Source organism: Pteropus medius, unplaced genomic scaffold, assembly GCF_902729225.1.
Source record: "Pteropus medius unplaced genomic scaffold, Ma_sr-lr_union100, whole genome shotgun sequence".
NCBI classification, from domain to species: Eukaryota; Metazoa; Chordata; class Mammalia; order Chiroptera; family Pteropodidae; genus Pteropus; species Pteropus medius.
Window position 1 is genome coordinate 42,361,900 of NW_024340849.1, and position 16,523 is coordinate 42,378,422.

Below are 16,523 nucleotides of genomic sequence, written 5' to 3' on the forward strand. Positions count from 1 at the left end.
CCATTTATAAGGAACTTAGGGTTCAGAAGTGTCCAAGGTCTCCACACTAAGTGGTAAAGCTGATATTCAAACTCAAGTCTGATTCTAGAGCCTATGTCCTTACCTGCATCTCTAAGTGACAGAAATGCCCTAAGCCATAATGATAAATGCCTTGATGAAACCCCCAGATTTCCTGCTGCAAGTGGGCTTCTTTAGCAACTGGAATATTATTTTTTGCCATGCCCAGCAAGTGGTAAATCCTGCCATGTCCAGCGTGGCCCTGGAAAATAAACCTGACTGGGAATGGTGGGAGAAAAAAAGAAAGACAGAAGCCTGGAATCAGGAGGTACACTGTCCACTGATGGTGGAGCAATGGCAGTTTTATTTTTGCAAGCTGCTTTTATACAAGAACTTACAATTGCTGCTGGCTCAGATAAGATTATCCTCACCTAACCCCCACCCTGCTATGATCTTCTGCAGTTGCGTCTGCTCGTGGCTATGAGTGTACTCCCTGCTTTTTTGAGTGTACGCTCTGCTTCGGAGCAACACCGCATTATTCCCCGATCAGGTCCTACTTCCGCATTCTTAGGAGGGTTCCTTGAGGCGAGGCACCACACAGATTACAAGGATCTTGTCGGCTTACAATCTGCTCTCCACAATTTTTACTTAATGCTACCCCAACTACATAAATATTATGATTACAGAGAGTCCAAAGAAGCCATATCCACCCTCCAAGCCTCCTCTGCACACCGCTACAAGAGTTAGCACTGATACTAATCCTTCCACTAGACCTGAGGTTCACTGTCAGGAAGTGGACTTCCTGGGAGATGACATGTGATTGGGGCTTGTGGACAGAGAAAATGGCTTTTACCCAAGAACTTGCCTGAACATTCCATCTAAGTTTCTGCTCACAGACACAAGAAATGGGCTATGAGGGAACCAAAACTTCTAGATACTTCAGGAAACAAACATCAGGCCACTGTTATCTCATACACATTGCAGCTTACACCTATGCTCCTGGACCAAACTCCTCCAGGAGTCAAAGCTTACATTCTGTATTCGAGTAGCACTTAATATTTTTCAAGAACTTCTCAAACATACCTCATTTGATCTTCAAAATGAGAATTTAGGTTATGCAAGGCAGACATTATTTATTTTACATTTAAACTGAGACAAGAGATGTTTACTTTCTATTACTATTCACTAGAACCCTGCTCTACTTTGACTCAGGGTCTCAACCTCTCTGCTACTTTTCACTCATGGCTTAAATGATCAGACTCTCAAGGTCATCTAGTGTCTCTGAGGACAAGAGATCTGAGGGCTGAACTCAAGTTGTACTTAAGTCCCTATAGTTCTCCAAGGATCCAAGAGTCCCCTAGAGGAGGGTACCACTCAGCCTTGCTGTGGATTTTACTTCCTTGAAAGTGGGTGATGAAAGGCAGCAATGGCACACACGGTAGCACATGCTGCAAGCTTCCACCTGGTCCTGGAGGGCAGGAGGTGAAAGTACCCCACATTTTCTAAAACATTTACCATGTGCCCTGCAGACACTATGGGGATCACAAGGACCTAAAGGAGGTTACAACTTAGACACATTGAATGAAGAACTATACAAAAGAGGTGCAGTCTTTGAGCAGAACACAGGGCCATAGTCACCTGATGTTATATGCCTGACAAAGAACCCAGCCTTTCTGGAGAAGCCACTCTCAGCTACTTAAATTCAATTAAATGCCTTACTTTGCACCTCTCAGTTTTTTCTTTTTCACATCACAGCAGAATGCTAACTTTTTAATTTAAATTTTTATTTTATATTAACTGCCTTTTAATCTTTGCTTTATAAAATAAGAAACAGGAAATAGCAGCACAAAAAAACAGCCCTTGTCTCAGTGGGGGAGATGGTCCCCAACCCTAGGAGCTCCACAAAGTAGATGGTCCATTAAACCCATCTGATCTCCTTGAATCTAAAGTTCTTAAAGAAATGCTGACAGTTGCACATCTAAAATGCACTGCCCCAAATGTCTGCTCAAGAATATGGCAGGTGTCATTCTGCCCCATGGCGCAGAGTGGCTATTGGAACAGGATTCTTCTTCATTTCTAGGACCATTTAGTTCCTCATCTACAAAATCTGTAAACCATAACTCAGTGTCTCCCAGCAAACTTCCTGAATACACCAAGTTCTTCAGACAGACTTTTTTGACACAATTAAAAAAGGAAGTCTGTAAAGGCCTTATCCAGGAAAGGTCCTTCAATGCAATACCTCTGCAGATTTAATTTAGAAACAACCACATAAGAAGACTGTGTAATTCCTTCAAGGCATAAAACAAAGAATTTGTAATCCACCTACCAAAATTGTCTGTTACACTGGGCTGTATCTGATAGGATTTATTTTCATACAGTCAAACAAAACTGAGCACCTGCCTCATGCCAGGTATCGCAGTAAGTCCTGACTATATGTAAATAAAATTCTGCCCTCCTTCTCTCAGTGGTCCCTGGCTCTAACAAGAAAAAGAGACATAAAGACTGTCTTAATTTACATAATGCCTGTGATAGTGCTATTTTGGCGAGAGAAAGGAAGAAAAAAATCTGCATGGGAGATTCAAGGAAGGCTACAGGAAGCAGGAAATATTTGTTTTAGTGATATAAATGTGTGTGAAGGGTCTATTGGGCCAAGAAAAAGAGGTTCCGGTGGACAGCCCTAGGAAAGAGAGATGCGCACGTGGAAAGGGCATGCTGAGTGTGAGGCGAAGGTGAGATATGATGCAAGGCCTTGTACCCATTCCTCAAGTGTAACCCGTGGGCAACAGGCACCAGCAGTGGTTGCGGTCAGAGAAGTGACATACATGATGACTTGGGAGTGGGGAGGATGAACTGGAGAAGAGAAGGCTAAAAACAGAAACCACTTCAGAAACTACTGCAACTCATATTCAAGCAAGAGATAGCACTACTGTAAAGGCAGAAGAGGTTCAGTGAGGACTGAGAATCAGTAAGTCCTAACGACCAGCCCAAGGTAGATGTTAATGGAAAGGAAGCAATTGGTTAGGATCACCCCACGATATCTAGACAAAGCTAGAAATACATCTGGCACATAGCTGGGATTCAGTAATATTGCTCAATGAATGAACAAAGCAACTTAGATATGGAAACAAAAAAGGCCAATTTGTAGTGAATTTCCTGTCAAAGCCAAACTTCAAGACTACTACTTATTCCATTGGTTCAAATTGTGTAGACATAAAAAACGTCCTGGACAATTTTTAAAATGCCAATTTCCTTGGATGTTTTTTAAAATTTAATAACTGATTATGAACATGAGTCAAGTTAGGGAAACAGCTCCGTACAAAAGCAAGAGAGCATCTGATAATGTGTATTCTTGCTATTTCCAAACTCAGTCATAAAACGGACTACAAGGAGGCAGAAAGCTTTGGGGGTTCTCCTATATCTTTCTTCAGAGAAGATGTATAAGGAAGTTCTGGAAATCATTCTGAGCTGGTATCTGGACTCAGAAGATTCCTTCCTGAGAGACTGAGACTTAGCCAGGATGAAGTATTCTTTGGAGGATCTGGGGTTCTGGTCAATTCCATGTAGGTTATGAGCTATCTTTCTAAAGAAAAGCAACTCCACCATCTCTGTTTGAAGGCACAGTCAGGGACTATTCTATATCTGATCTAATTCCTGTTTTGGAATTTGAACAGATATATTATGCAATGGCTAGTTCAGAGGGTATTAATAGGGCTCCCTGGATCACAATGATTTCCTCTCTGAAACTCAAACACAGGGTTAAACTCTCAGTAGCCATGTCTGTCATAAAGGACCCAGGCACTGGCATCAGCTGGCTGATGGGTTGGGGAGACATCTGACCCAAACTGGGCAGAACAGTTCTTGAAGTAAGTAAAAGTAATCAGAAACCACTGGGGCTGGGCCACCTGAGTGGTGATCCAGAAGGCCCACTAGCTCAAGATACCAAGATGCCAAACAGCCCCAGCTCTTGCCCTCTCATCATCGGTCTGAATGATAAAGGTCATAAAGTTTTTTTGTTTGCTTGGACTGTTTATAATCCAATTCTGATGTGTGCCAACAAAAGACTTAAAGACATACTAATACTGATTCTGACTTGATAAACCATGTGGAGAGCCCCTCATCACTTCCTCCAAAAGACGCCCTGAGAAAACTGGAAGAAAATACCCCAAATGTAACCCAGTGAAAGCCTTCTTCTACTGAACTCAGGGTTTTGTTGTTGTTGTTGTTTTTTAATGAGAGGACATGAGGCTGACCTTAAGCTTATCTGTCAAGGCCAGTAAGTTGATAAATTCAGTTCAAATCTGTCACAACAAATTTTCTTTAAGAAAGTTTGGAAGCACAGATTTCTGCTCAGGGGGCTTACTGCTCTATAATCTCAGCACACTCTCTACAAAATAGATGAACAATTATCTTGGGCGGAGTAAGATTCAGATAAGGGAAGACACTTTGCCACTACATTCTTTCACAAGTGGTGGCCCCAAGTTTTACTTAACTATTTGCTTTTGCTTTCAGCAGGTAAAAACTAAGGGAAGACTGTGTCACTATCATATCTCCAAACACCACTAATTCCCTGCCCTCCACCCCTGTCCCTGGCCCAATAATTTTCAGAACAATCCTTCAAAAGCCAAGACTAGTTTTCTTCTTAATCCATCAACTACTGTTGACTGTTAATCTGATGTTTTATAAGAGGAGCAAGGATATTTTAGATGAGATTATGGGATCAAATAAAGTATGCCCCCAACGGACTGTGAGCACACACAGCACAATCAAAAATAACAAAAAGAGATGGAATGAGGAAGCATGGGCTCAATGGTGAGAAGCAAAAGGTGGTAGGAAGGGGTTTGTGGCTGCATGCACCCATGGTACTCTGCCCTTTCCCTACCACAGCATGTAAGCACTCACCAGACTGCAGTAATTTGTTTATTGCACCTCCAAACTGACAAAGAAAGGAGAAGTGCTGCATGCTTCACTGTTTCCCGAAAGCCTGCCTGGCACAGTGCTTAGCAAGTTCTTAATGAATATTTCTGGATCAATGAATGTATGAATTAACAAATGGATGAACAGAATCAACAAGGAAGAGAAGGAATAGATACAATGTTTTGTATATAACTTGAAAGGAATTCAACAGGTAAAAGATATATATACAGACATCCGCCCACCCCCCACCCACACACACACAGGGTCAAACATTACCAAAAAATGCCAACAACAGTAAAGGCCAAGCCAATGTTCCAAAAGCAATGCTCAGATATTTAGAAACCAATGTTTTTAAACCAATGTTTTTGTCCAAATGCTAGTGAAGACCTCACAGAAAAATTTGCAGAAATCTAGTCTATGTGAGTGACAATTAAAAAGACACCCATCTCAGATGAGTATATCTAAAAATAACTCTGAGAGAACAAATGACATCCGTGCTGATCGCTCTGAATAACACTAAGCGGCCTCACAGCGACTTGTGGCGGGCGAGACACTGTTGGTTTGTCAGGGGAAGTAAATGCCAGGAAGTCAGCTGAGATAGAGGCAAGGCTGAAAGTGATAATGGTCATAACATGACCAAAGACTATTACAGAAAACAGAGTGAAAGAGAACAAACTTATGTTATCATATCCTACCAGTCAGTCTATTTACATGAAATAGCATTATAATTCTATAGGGCACAGCATTCAAGGTAAATGGCAGGTGGAAATAGTTTCATTTCAGCAATGTACCAGAATATTTTTTCTTCAGCAACAGAATTGGTACAGAGCAAGGAAAACTAAATGTTACTATTACACATATCTTTAGATTTCACTATACATAACATAAAGATATGTTACTATTACACATATCTTTAGATTCCTGAAGGGGCAAGAAGCACACCAGAAAAAGTGGGCCTCAACTTTCCTCAAGCCCCATATGACTTCTGTGAACAAACTTGTTACAAACTATCACAGCTCTATAAAATTTAATCGTTCCCATTACTATATTTCTCTTCACTGCTTCTGTCTTCATTTCTCAAACTGCTGAATAAGGCCTTGTAACAAAGCTTTCTAATATCTTTTCCTCTCATGGCTATATAATATGACCAGTTCTAATCTACTTGTACATGAAGTGACAAACCATATATGTTACAGGGAACATCTAACCTGACTGGAAACTGGAAAGAAGCACAGAAGTAAAATCATAATAACATGCAATGAGTTTGAGATTCTGTTTGTAATTAATCATGAAAGATATTAAGCTATTAATTAGTCAATCTTTGTTTAATGGTTATACCTATCAGCATAGAAAACTTCTAAATGTCCATGCCAACTCTGCTAAGAAATGCAATAAGATTTCTAATAACTACACTCTGAACTATTCAAAATACTATCTTTTGGTAGAAAAAAAAGAAAAAAAAATTTAAGGTGTACTTTACATACAGTAAAATTAATTCTTTTGTAGTGCAGTTTTAACCAATTATGTAACAATCACCATAATCAAGGTACAGAATTAGATCAAACTCAAAACACCCCTATGCCTCTTTGTGGTCAATCCTTTTCCCCTATCCCCTGCCAACTACTGATATGTTTTCTGTTCCTTAGCCTTGCCTTTTCCAGAATGTCATATAAATAGAGCCATAGAACATCTAGCTGTTTGAACATGGCTTCATCCATTTAGCATAATGTATTTGAGATTAATCAATATTGTTGCAGGTATCAGTAGTTTGTTCCTTGGTGTTAAGTAGTATTACATTATATGAATGTACTAAAGTCTGTTTATCCATCTGCCATCTGAAAATTTCTGGGTTGTTTCCAGACTTGGGCAATTACAAACAAAGCTACTAAAAACATTTGTGTACAGGCTTTTGTGTAAACAAACTTTCATGCCATTTGGATAAATACTTAGGAGTGGTATTACGTAGATGTATTTTTGCAAGGTTAATTTTGCAGCTATTGTTTTTAAGATATATTGAGTGCACTCAGAGGAGTTTGCTGTTAAATCTCTCCTAAAATTATTTTACAAAGTGGAGGTAATTTAACTGATTCACAAATTTGGAATTTCGTATGTGGGAGTTGCATTCACTTACACCAGCAAAAAGTCAAACTCTTAATTTATTCACGCCATAACATTTTAAACTGCATATCCTTGACAAACCACATATAACCTAAGTTACAATTCAGATGTTTAACTCATTATTCCTCCTAGTGTTAGCAATGGAAAAGTGATGGGGAAGAAAGAGAGGGCACTAACATTTATCCCTTCCAAATGCCATTTTATTTACCTCACTTCATTTAATCTTCATTTAAGACCTCAATTAGGTGAGGTAAATGTTATAGGCATTGCACTAGCAAGAAAACCAGCTCAGAGAAGATAAGCGACTTACTTGGAGTCAAACCATTACACAGTGACAGGCACAGACACAAGCTCGGGTGTCTCTCTCATGCCCACACTCTTTTTATTCTATCTTGGGACTGCAAGCTCCCCAAAGCACAAATGCTAAGTTTATGTAGTTTTCAGGGCTATGTGTATATAAATATTTCACAAGTACATTTAGAAGGCATAGTGATTCTTTCATATGCAATCATACATGAAAAATGTTAAGCTTTTATTATGAGTAGCCCTGTTTTAAGGTACATGTTCTCATCCTAAACTTTCTTGGATAAGCGAATTGTGTGGCTAACCCATACTGGTGGTGATCATTGGTAACCATAAGCAACTCTATAATAAAACAGGAAATCTGATCACTGGCTCACTTTCACATATGGAAGACACAATCTTAGCAGGTTTCTATGGAAACCATTGTAGTATTTTTGGTAATGACTATCACATTACTCCAGACATTGGTAGGCTATAATTTCCTTTAAAACATTCTGACTTTATTTGAAATTCTATTTACTCACTGACCTAGAAGTCAAGGACTGACATTATGACTCATCGATAGTCTAAATTACAGCTATGAGACTGGAAACAAATGAATATATTCCTGTGGTTTGGAGGTCTGGGGAAAAACATGTTAAAACTTCACTCATTATCCTCTCATTCTGCCAGAAGAATGTCCGTTAATATCACAAATGAATTAAATTGAAAGTTTAAATTTGTACCAATTGTGTTAATTCCCTGGGTTGAAAGTCCCTCAGCCTGCATCATATTACCTGGTTAAGTTCAGCAGGAACAAACCAGATGAATTACCCCAGTGGGATTTGAAGGTCACTGCACTTAAGCTTTAACTAAGCTGCTAACTTCACAAGCACATGCAGGCCTCAAGTTCACAAACCAAGCACCCTCAACAACCCAAGACTGAGGGGTTTATTATCAAGAAGGCTGACAGATAAAGCACCTACTTTAGAAAGAAAGCAACACTTTAGAAAAAGAATGCAGACTACTTTATCAAAAAGAAGATAATTCAAGGATTAAAATAAATTTGATGTTAGTGAAATTCTGTGACTTTGTCATTTGTTTGAGTGAGCTGTATGTATATTAATAAACACACGGCCTCCCTGTGCATTCAAACCACTAAACGCTCCCTGAAGTATACTCCATTTCTCTTCACAAATTTTTGCAAGAATGCTGGCCATGAAACTGGAATGGTTTCCACTCCACTACAAGAAAAAAAGGACTTTTTCTTCTAGGAGGCTGAGTTCCCTTAGTTACAAAGGTTAAGAGTGACACACAAAATTCTTTTCGGTGTGAGAAAAAGAAATGTTGATTAACCCAAGTAAGGAAAATAACGATGATTAACTAAGAAAGAGACATTTCATCAATGATGAGTATTTAACAAAGCCAAAAGGGCCTTTGCCTTTGAGGCCATAATGCACCTAACAGATATATATCCAAAAGCCATCATTCCCCAATTCTGAGTAATCACAAGCACTGGAGAAGTATCTAAAATTACAATTTCCTACAGAGAAGTCTTAAATAAACCCTGTGGTATTGGTTTGGAATTGGAAATCTCCACGGATAGATGCACAAATATAGACGTGCCTATGCCTGGGCTGTATATTCAACATCGGGGTTCTCTCTCTGCTAAGAGGGTCTAGAATCAAGGATACTCTAGAAGCAATTAGCACACCTGGAGGCCAGACATTGGTTTCTAAATACCATTCTCCAATTAAAAAAAAAACAAGGCTCCTTGGAGAGGTGGTTGATCCCAGAGCTGGGGGCAGGAAAATAACAGTTTCAGAAAGTAGGAAAGTGTTCAAAATCAAAAGAATGGAGCATGTTAAAGGAACACAGGAGCCAACATGTCAAGAGCTCCCAATGGCTACAGCTAGAACAATATGAGCAACAAGATGATAGGTTAACTTACAGACTAAAATATTCATGAGTCCACACTGATAAATTAATAAATAAGGAGAAGGGACAACTTTCTCTTAAAAGATGATTCTAATTAATAAATATAGAATGAGGAAAACAGAAAACCACTATTAGACCACCACAGTAATAACTGTGGCAGGCAATGGATGTTAAAAATAAATGAAAGTTTGAGGAGAAATGGGAATGTCTGCATATTCTCCAAGTATCTTCCCCAAGATACATATTACAAAAAGAAAAAGAGTAACTTTACAGTAGAGAAAACTGCAGACACCACCTACAGCAAGTGATCCAGGGAAACCTCACTAGTAATAAGACATCAACATCAGGGACTCCCTGGTATGAGTCACTGAAAAGAGCACATCACATGTATGGTTTTCTTGCCAAAAACACAGGACTTCCATCTAATTAGGAGACATCAAACTAACACAAATTGGGGGTAATTCTACAAAATAACTGGTCAAGACTCATCAAAAGTGTTTAGGTCATGAAAGACAAAGAAAGACTGAGGAAACATCACTTGATCGAAAGACTACAGTGAAATGATAACTAAATGCAAGGTGGGATTCTGGATTGGATGCGAACAGAAAAAATGGACTTCAGAAAATGTCTGAATAAAGTCTGCAGTTTAGTTTTAAAAACAAAATAAAACAATTCCTGGACTCCACTACCCCCTTTAATTCTGATTCAGTATGTCTAGGAAATCTGTATTTTATATTTAAAGCTCAGCAGGGGTTCCAATGATCAGTCAGAGTTTGGAAATCAATGTCCTTGAGAAACCATCCTTGGCTGCCACCAAGATCGCTGAGAACTCCGAAGAATCCCAATGCCCCAGGATTACAGGTACAAATACTTTTAAAACTCCCAAGTCACCCCAAATGGCAGCTTATCAAGCTGTTTCCAATAACAAGTGGATCAATTCGCAGTCCCCTCTTAAAAACTTCAGTGCACGGGGAGTGAAGAGAATTGGAGAGTACACTCCCTGCTCCTCTCCTGCCTCAGTTACTCTAAAGAAATTATTTTTCCAATATAATTTCAATCTTATGACTGAATATCAGTTTATAATGGTTATGACTTCATGCTGTTAGAATATAAAAGATGACAAATAACCTTTATAATCTCAGCTACTGCCCCTTGACTTAGCCTCTCTATCTGCATTCAGTTTAGATAAGTCTCAGAGAACACAATAACATTCTAGAGATAACACAGCTCTCCCTTCTTGTTTTCCTAGGATTTAGGGAAATTTCTGATGAAGGCCTTTTCTACACAGATATGGGCTAAGGTTAAGATGGTACACCAAGGGCACACAAAGTTCTAAACATGATTTCATCACAGAGTTAAAACGATACTCTGTAAAAGATCAGTATACTGTATTTCTACACTTTGAAAAATATCTTCTCAACAAAATTAAGATGATAAAAAAGAAAATCAAATGCCTTACATAATAAAGTCCTTGAAGCAATCCTACAAGGAAAAAACATCTCCAAATGTCTGAAGAAAGTAAGAGTTTATTTAGACAATGGTTCTAGGTTTTGCAGTAGGCTTCAGATGAGAGAAATAAATATTTTTCTAGATTAAGCAGCAAAACAAAAAATAAATAAATAAAGACGCATTTTCTCTGCTTTCATTAGATAAGTAATGTACAGCACTCTCAAAAATTATCTACTCTAGGATTGGTGTCTATAATTTTCCTTCAGTGGAACTGCACTGATTTTGAATATTTTATACCTAAGGTATAAATGTTAAACACAAATTATATAAAAAGATAAGTATTTTTCAAAGAAAGTTAAGAATTTTATTTAGATCCTTTCGGATAGCTATGTCCAATTCCACTAGACTGGACCCTATATCTGACTTTTTGAGATGTCTAAAGACACAGTGAAGAGATGATGACTTTTTTCCTTGCACAAAACTAAATGACTAGTATCTAGACCAGATTTACAATACTGGTTTGTTCCCAATCAGTTGACTGAACTAGTTCGGCTAACAGAGACCAAGTATCTGGACAAACTACAAAGTAGTATTTATATAGCCATCTGCTGGATATCCGTCTAATTAAATTACTCACAAAAATCAAAGCAGCAAACAATTCAGACATTTTAGTAAATGCAGACAACAAAAATGTAAGCATCTAGCAGACTCAATGCGGCACAATAAATATTTGCTGAATGAAGAGAATTTCGTTTTCTTTAAATTTATTTTTCAGTCATGCATTCTACAGTGTTGTGCAACAACAGCTGTGTATACCTGTGTTTTAACTGTAAGCCAACTCTAAGTCTTTCCTTTCTGAAAACAAATGAGGGCATAAATATAAAAACATGTAATAAATAATATTCAAACAGCCTAGACACATTTCCGGCCACAACCTCTAAGCTACTCTCCCCCAAATACCTGAGCTCATCTGTGGCATCAAGATTAAAAGAGGCAAACAAGTTGTGAAAACAGAAAAGATTTTATAAGAATTTACTCCCCTCCAAACTGCCTAATAACATAACATTTCTGTGAGGAAAAGAAATTCTATGCAACTAAATATTTAATCAGTTTTGTGAACACTGTCCACACTAGATTAGAGAAAAGTGTTTCGTTTTGGACCCATTCACATAGTGCTGTTCTAAGATTTGGGGAAGCAGGAAGCAACGACAAAGGTGCTAGGGTGGGGGAGGGGCTTTTCCACCCTCACTGAGGGTTTCTTCAGTATAAAGCACCACGCCCCAAGCCACACACACGTTCCTCCTACAGTGACTTGCTGTCTTCTACCACTGTTTATGTTACTAAGTCTTTCCGTAAATACATACAAAATTCTCTGAAAAAAGTGGGCGTTGGGACTTAGCCACACAGGTGCCCAGGTCCTTTGATAAAAGAGAGCAGAAAGACAAAGATGGAGAAGCACTGACCTTAGGACTTCTTAGAGTCCCCTGCAACTGGTGAGGATGTGAAGACCCAAACAAGGTCACTTCTGCCTCCTGAACAGGTCTCATAACCTCTGTGCATGGGGTTCTCATCTCCAATAAGCCTGGCTAGATGCCCCCTAGAGACTCTTCCAGTTCTAAACCACAGAGACTCAATTCTAGAAGCATTTCTTAGTATTACAAGTTTGGCTAAGAACTCCTATAGTACATTTTGCCCTAATTAAAAAATGCAATCAAGGTTATTTAAAATAAATGAGGTAAATAAGGCCAGTAGATTATTCTGGAACTTCAGGGTATTTAAATGAAATAATTTGGCTTTTTCTTTATCAAATAAAGGCATCATCTTCACTTGTTAGAAATTATGGAAACATGATTTAAAAAAATTCTCAATTTCTAACAAAGCACAGTCTTTTTAAAAAAATTATAAGATGTATAAATTTACATTCTAAACACATAAAATCATCTTTAAGATAGAGACTTTCATCTTCCATCGAGAAGTGTGTCCAGACAGCATATGACTAGTAAGGAGTGTCCAGATAACTGAAGGCCTAGATCTGAAAATCACAATTCTTCCTCTCCCTCTTGCCACACACATGCCCAGGTTATGAAGTCTAACATAAATCAGTACAACTTATTAAGCAGATATCAAATCCAGTGTCCTGAACCCTAGCCATTCAGAAAATCCAAGTTTCTCTTGGGGCAGGAAGGTAACCCACAGAACTTCAGTGGTCTAACATTATCATAAAGGGAACTGATAATAAAATGTAGCAAATCAAAACACCTATTGTCCTCGAGAAAACACCAGCAGCAAGAAGCATAAGAACTGCTTCCTGTGATGGGTGGTTTGTGATAGTGCTATTCACTAATTGAATTTTTAAAATATTTCATCAAGAGTCAGCTATGGTCACTATTTTCCCTTCTGATCTTTACAACAAAAGTGTATAAATCATATGTACACACTGTAAACTATTAAAATGACTTTCATTCATATTCAAATGATGTCCATATTCAAACAATGTCCAGTTTCAGAACCATGAAAAAGTACACTTTTCCAACAGATCCAAAAGCAAAAAGCACACAAATGTGTTAACTTTTTTTTAAGGTGATAAAATTTTTTTATAACTTTAAAACTAAAATCAACCTGAATTATAGGCCACAGATTTAAAAAGTCTAATTTTTGTCATTTATTTTACACTTTTCATAAAAACATACACCCTTAATTTTCTAAAAAAAAATTTTACTTCATTGTATTTACTTCAGATTATTTTTTAAAGGAAAAGGTTCTATAGGTAGAGTTAAATTATATTGTCCTTAATTCACCTGATTTTGTTTCCTTAATGAGGACATGTGGAACTTACACTAAGTTTATGTGACTTGTTTTATATCTTATTAGAGAGAGAAAACTAGATTAAAAAAACTCAAGACAATATGAATTTTCCCCACAAATTTCAAGATTACAAAATTTTTTTGTTTGCAATCATAGGAGAAAAAAGAATACAGTCACTCTTCTCTATATCAGAATAAAATGCCAGTTTTTAAAATATTAGTTTTAAAAAAATTTTAGAACCAAAAGACCCATAAAGCTTTTAAGTGTAGTTTATTCCTCAACTACTGCACTTTGAAACCAGATACATTTAGCTTGAAACTTAGTTTTTAAAAAATTCTCAGTTTAAAGTAACTTCATTTTCTTCTAGGCAGAAAGTTATGAGTTGTTAATGCATAGAAAAAGGTAGAAAGATGGTGTATGAATGAGGGAGAGCAGGGGGCCAAAGATTTCTATTGAATCTAACATTTAAAAGTTAATAAAATCCCTTACAATGCTACATTTTCCAAAGAAAAGGCATTAGGCACTTTCTTTTGGTGGGTGCTCTTTCCTATTCTCTCAGTATTATCCAGATTGAGCAAAGTGACCAGGACATTGGTGGATATAACTCACCAGGATACCAGCAGGAGCCTTTCCATGGTAAACATCTTCAGCTTTACTTAAAAAGCCTTCATGAATCTTCTTCTCAACTTCACTATCATCTTCTAAGTAAAACATACTAATATTGAACTACCTTATTAAGCATGTCTTTTTTCAAAGATGAAAACACACTTCTAAATTATCAAAACTGAAAGCTGCTCTGCTGACAAACTGCTGACAGACAGTAATATGGTTAAAACGGAAACGAAATGGTTCTTTAAAAAAAGAGCAATACATACACGACTTTACCAATAAGATTTGCTCAAAACACACAACCCCTGCTCTCTGAGGGAGATAAGCAGGGGCACAGGACAGCCTGTGCCATGTGTTTACACTGATAGGTACCAAGTCCTGCCCAATCACATGACGGTCAATGCAGCTTCCATCACAGAACAGGGATTGAGTTAATTGAGTTAATGATTCTCTAAATCGATCACGTCCTTGTTTCTGGAAAACCAGCTATACATATGGAGAAGAAATCTAATATAAATTAATCATGTAAGGGAAAATAGTGTAGTTTACATAAATCATATAAATTTATCATGTAAGGGAAAATCGTACCTTTGTAAGCATCAATGAGCTTCCCAAAGACAGCCAGGTTATATATGCTTCATAAGAACTCAATTGTCATCTAGCATGACCCAATATATTTTCACAATTCAGGAAGGGAGATAGCCTGCTCAAGCACTGTAAATAGTGAAGAAATAGTAATAATAACTCATTAATATGTTAACATAATAAATTCTATTGTTATATTAATATTATATAGTAATATAATGAACAAATCATTTAACTTAAGTAGTAAACAGTGCAATATTGTAAAATTCAACCATTCTTGGTTATTTCTCTTCCAGCTCTCAGTAAGTCAACATATAGCAACTTCAAGAAAATTATTTAAAATGCCTAAAACACTTAACACATGGACAAAATATATTAATTTTTAAATTAAATATACCATTTTATTCATCAGTATCTAGGACTGTGCTGTTCATTACAAATAGCCATTAGGCATGTGGCTATATTCAATGTGGCTAGTACCAACTGAGATGTGCTGTAACTGTAAAATACACACTTAGAATAAAAACAGAATATGCAATAATCTCAATTTTTTAAGTACTGTACAGGTCAAATGTTGAAATGACAATATTCTGGTTAAAAAATTAAATAAGATATTATTAAAATTAAGTTTACCTGCTTTGTTCATTTTTTTAAAAATGTTTTTAAATTTCGTATGTGGCTCTCATTACATTTCCATTGGACAGCACTATTTTAGGGCCCTGAGACAAACCTGAGCGCCAGGGAGATTAAAAAAAAGGACATTCAGCCAAAGTTCTACTGATAAAGAACTGAAAACAGGATTTTTCATCATTCCATAAAAATATTTAGGTAATTCATCAATAATTTACTAGCTGATCCTCAGATATTTAATAATGTTCACATTATTAAACCTTTTTTTCTACCTCTAAACATCACAAAGAGACACAATTTTCAAATATTTGACCAAATAAATGGGGGTTGGTAATGTTTACTGCAGCAATTTACTACCAAGATACACAATAAAAATGTTAAATGGCAGAGTTAAAAACGAATTTCACCAAAATTAGAAATAGAAAAATTTATCCTGCATTCAATGTGTTACACTGCTTGCTGTCCAGCCTACCATATATTAATGTGAGCCTGGAGTACATGAAGGACCCGCAAGCACTTGTAATCTAATTTAATATACATGATATACACAAATTCCTTTCAAAAGAAGTAACTGGGCCAGGTGGGGTCTAAATATTATGTAATGTATAAAAATTTAAACTTCTTCCTCCATGTCCTACTATAGCTCCTGATCCCTGGCCTCAGATGATAGTAAGAAAAAACTGATACTGGGGTGCTGCTAGTGGGGGGAAAAAAGGAAGGAGAAACGAGAGGTAGAAAAGAGGAAGTAAGAGAGAAGAAAGCAGATTAAGGAAAAAACTACATAAGAAGATGGTGGGGAGCAGAAGAAATACAACTTGGAAGAGATGAGAAAATATGCAGGTGGGATGACAGGAGAAAGGGAAAACTGTAAGTAGGAGGGTAGATGAAGGGATGAACATACAGGAAAAGAGAAAATGGCGGAAAACCTCATCCATTTTAAATGTGAGGAAACTGAGGCCCAGAAAGAGATCAGGAATTATCCCCAGGTCACCTACTTAGATGAAACCAGATTTCTGGTTTGGTGCTCTTTTTCATGATGCCAGGTTGAGACCACAAGTGAGTGCTAGGGAGAAAGAGGATGATGATTGATAGGAAAGGAAGAAAAAAGCCTAAAGAGAAGAGAGGTGAGATCCAGGAGGGCAGAGATTAGCAGGTATGAACTCTGTTCTGGCAACCTTTGTCTCAAACGCCTCTTA

At 37.3% G+C, this 16,523-nt stretch overlaps 1 protein-coding gene across 5 annotated transcripts in view; it reads right to left on the reverse strand.

Moving 5' to 3' along the window:
* LPIN2 (lipin 2) overlaps positions 1-16,523 on the reverse strand; it is a 76,795-nt gene that overhangs the window by 38,857 nt on the left and 21,415 nt on the right. For 2 of the 5 annotated variants that reach the window (XM_039845231.1, XM_039845236.1), the window contains exon 2: positions 14,701-14,826. The exons of 1 other annotated variant lie outside the window; for it this stretch is intronic. In XM_039845231.1, the coding sequence (XP_039701165.1) occupies positions 14,701-14,712 (12 nt within the window). In that variant the 5' untranslated portion in view covers positions 14,713-14,826. Of the gene's footprint in view, positions 1-14,112; positions 14,432-14,700; positions 14,827-16,523 lie in introns of those variants that run through there. 2 more of the 5 variants (XM_039845219.1, XM_039845208.1) reach the window with 2 other exon arrangements.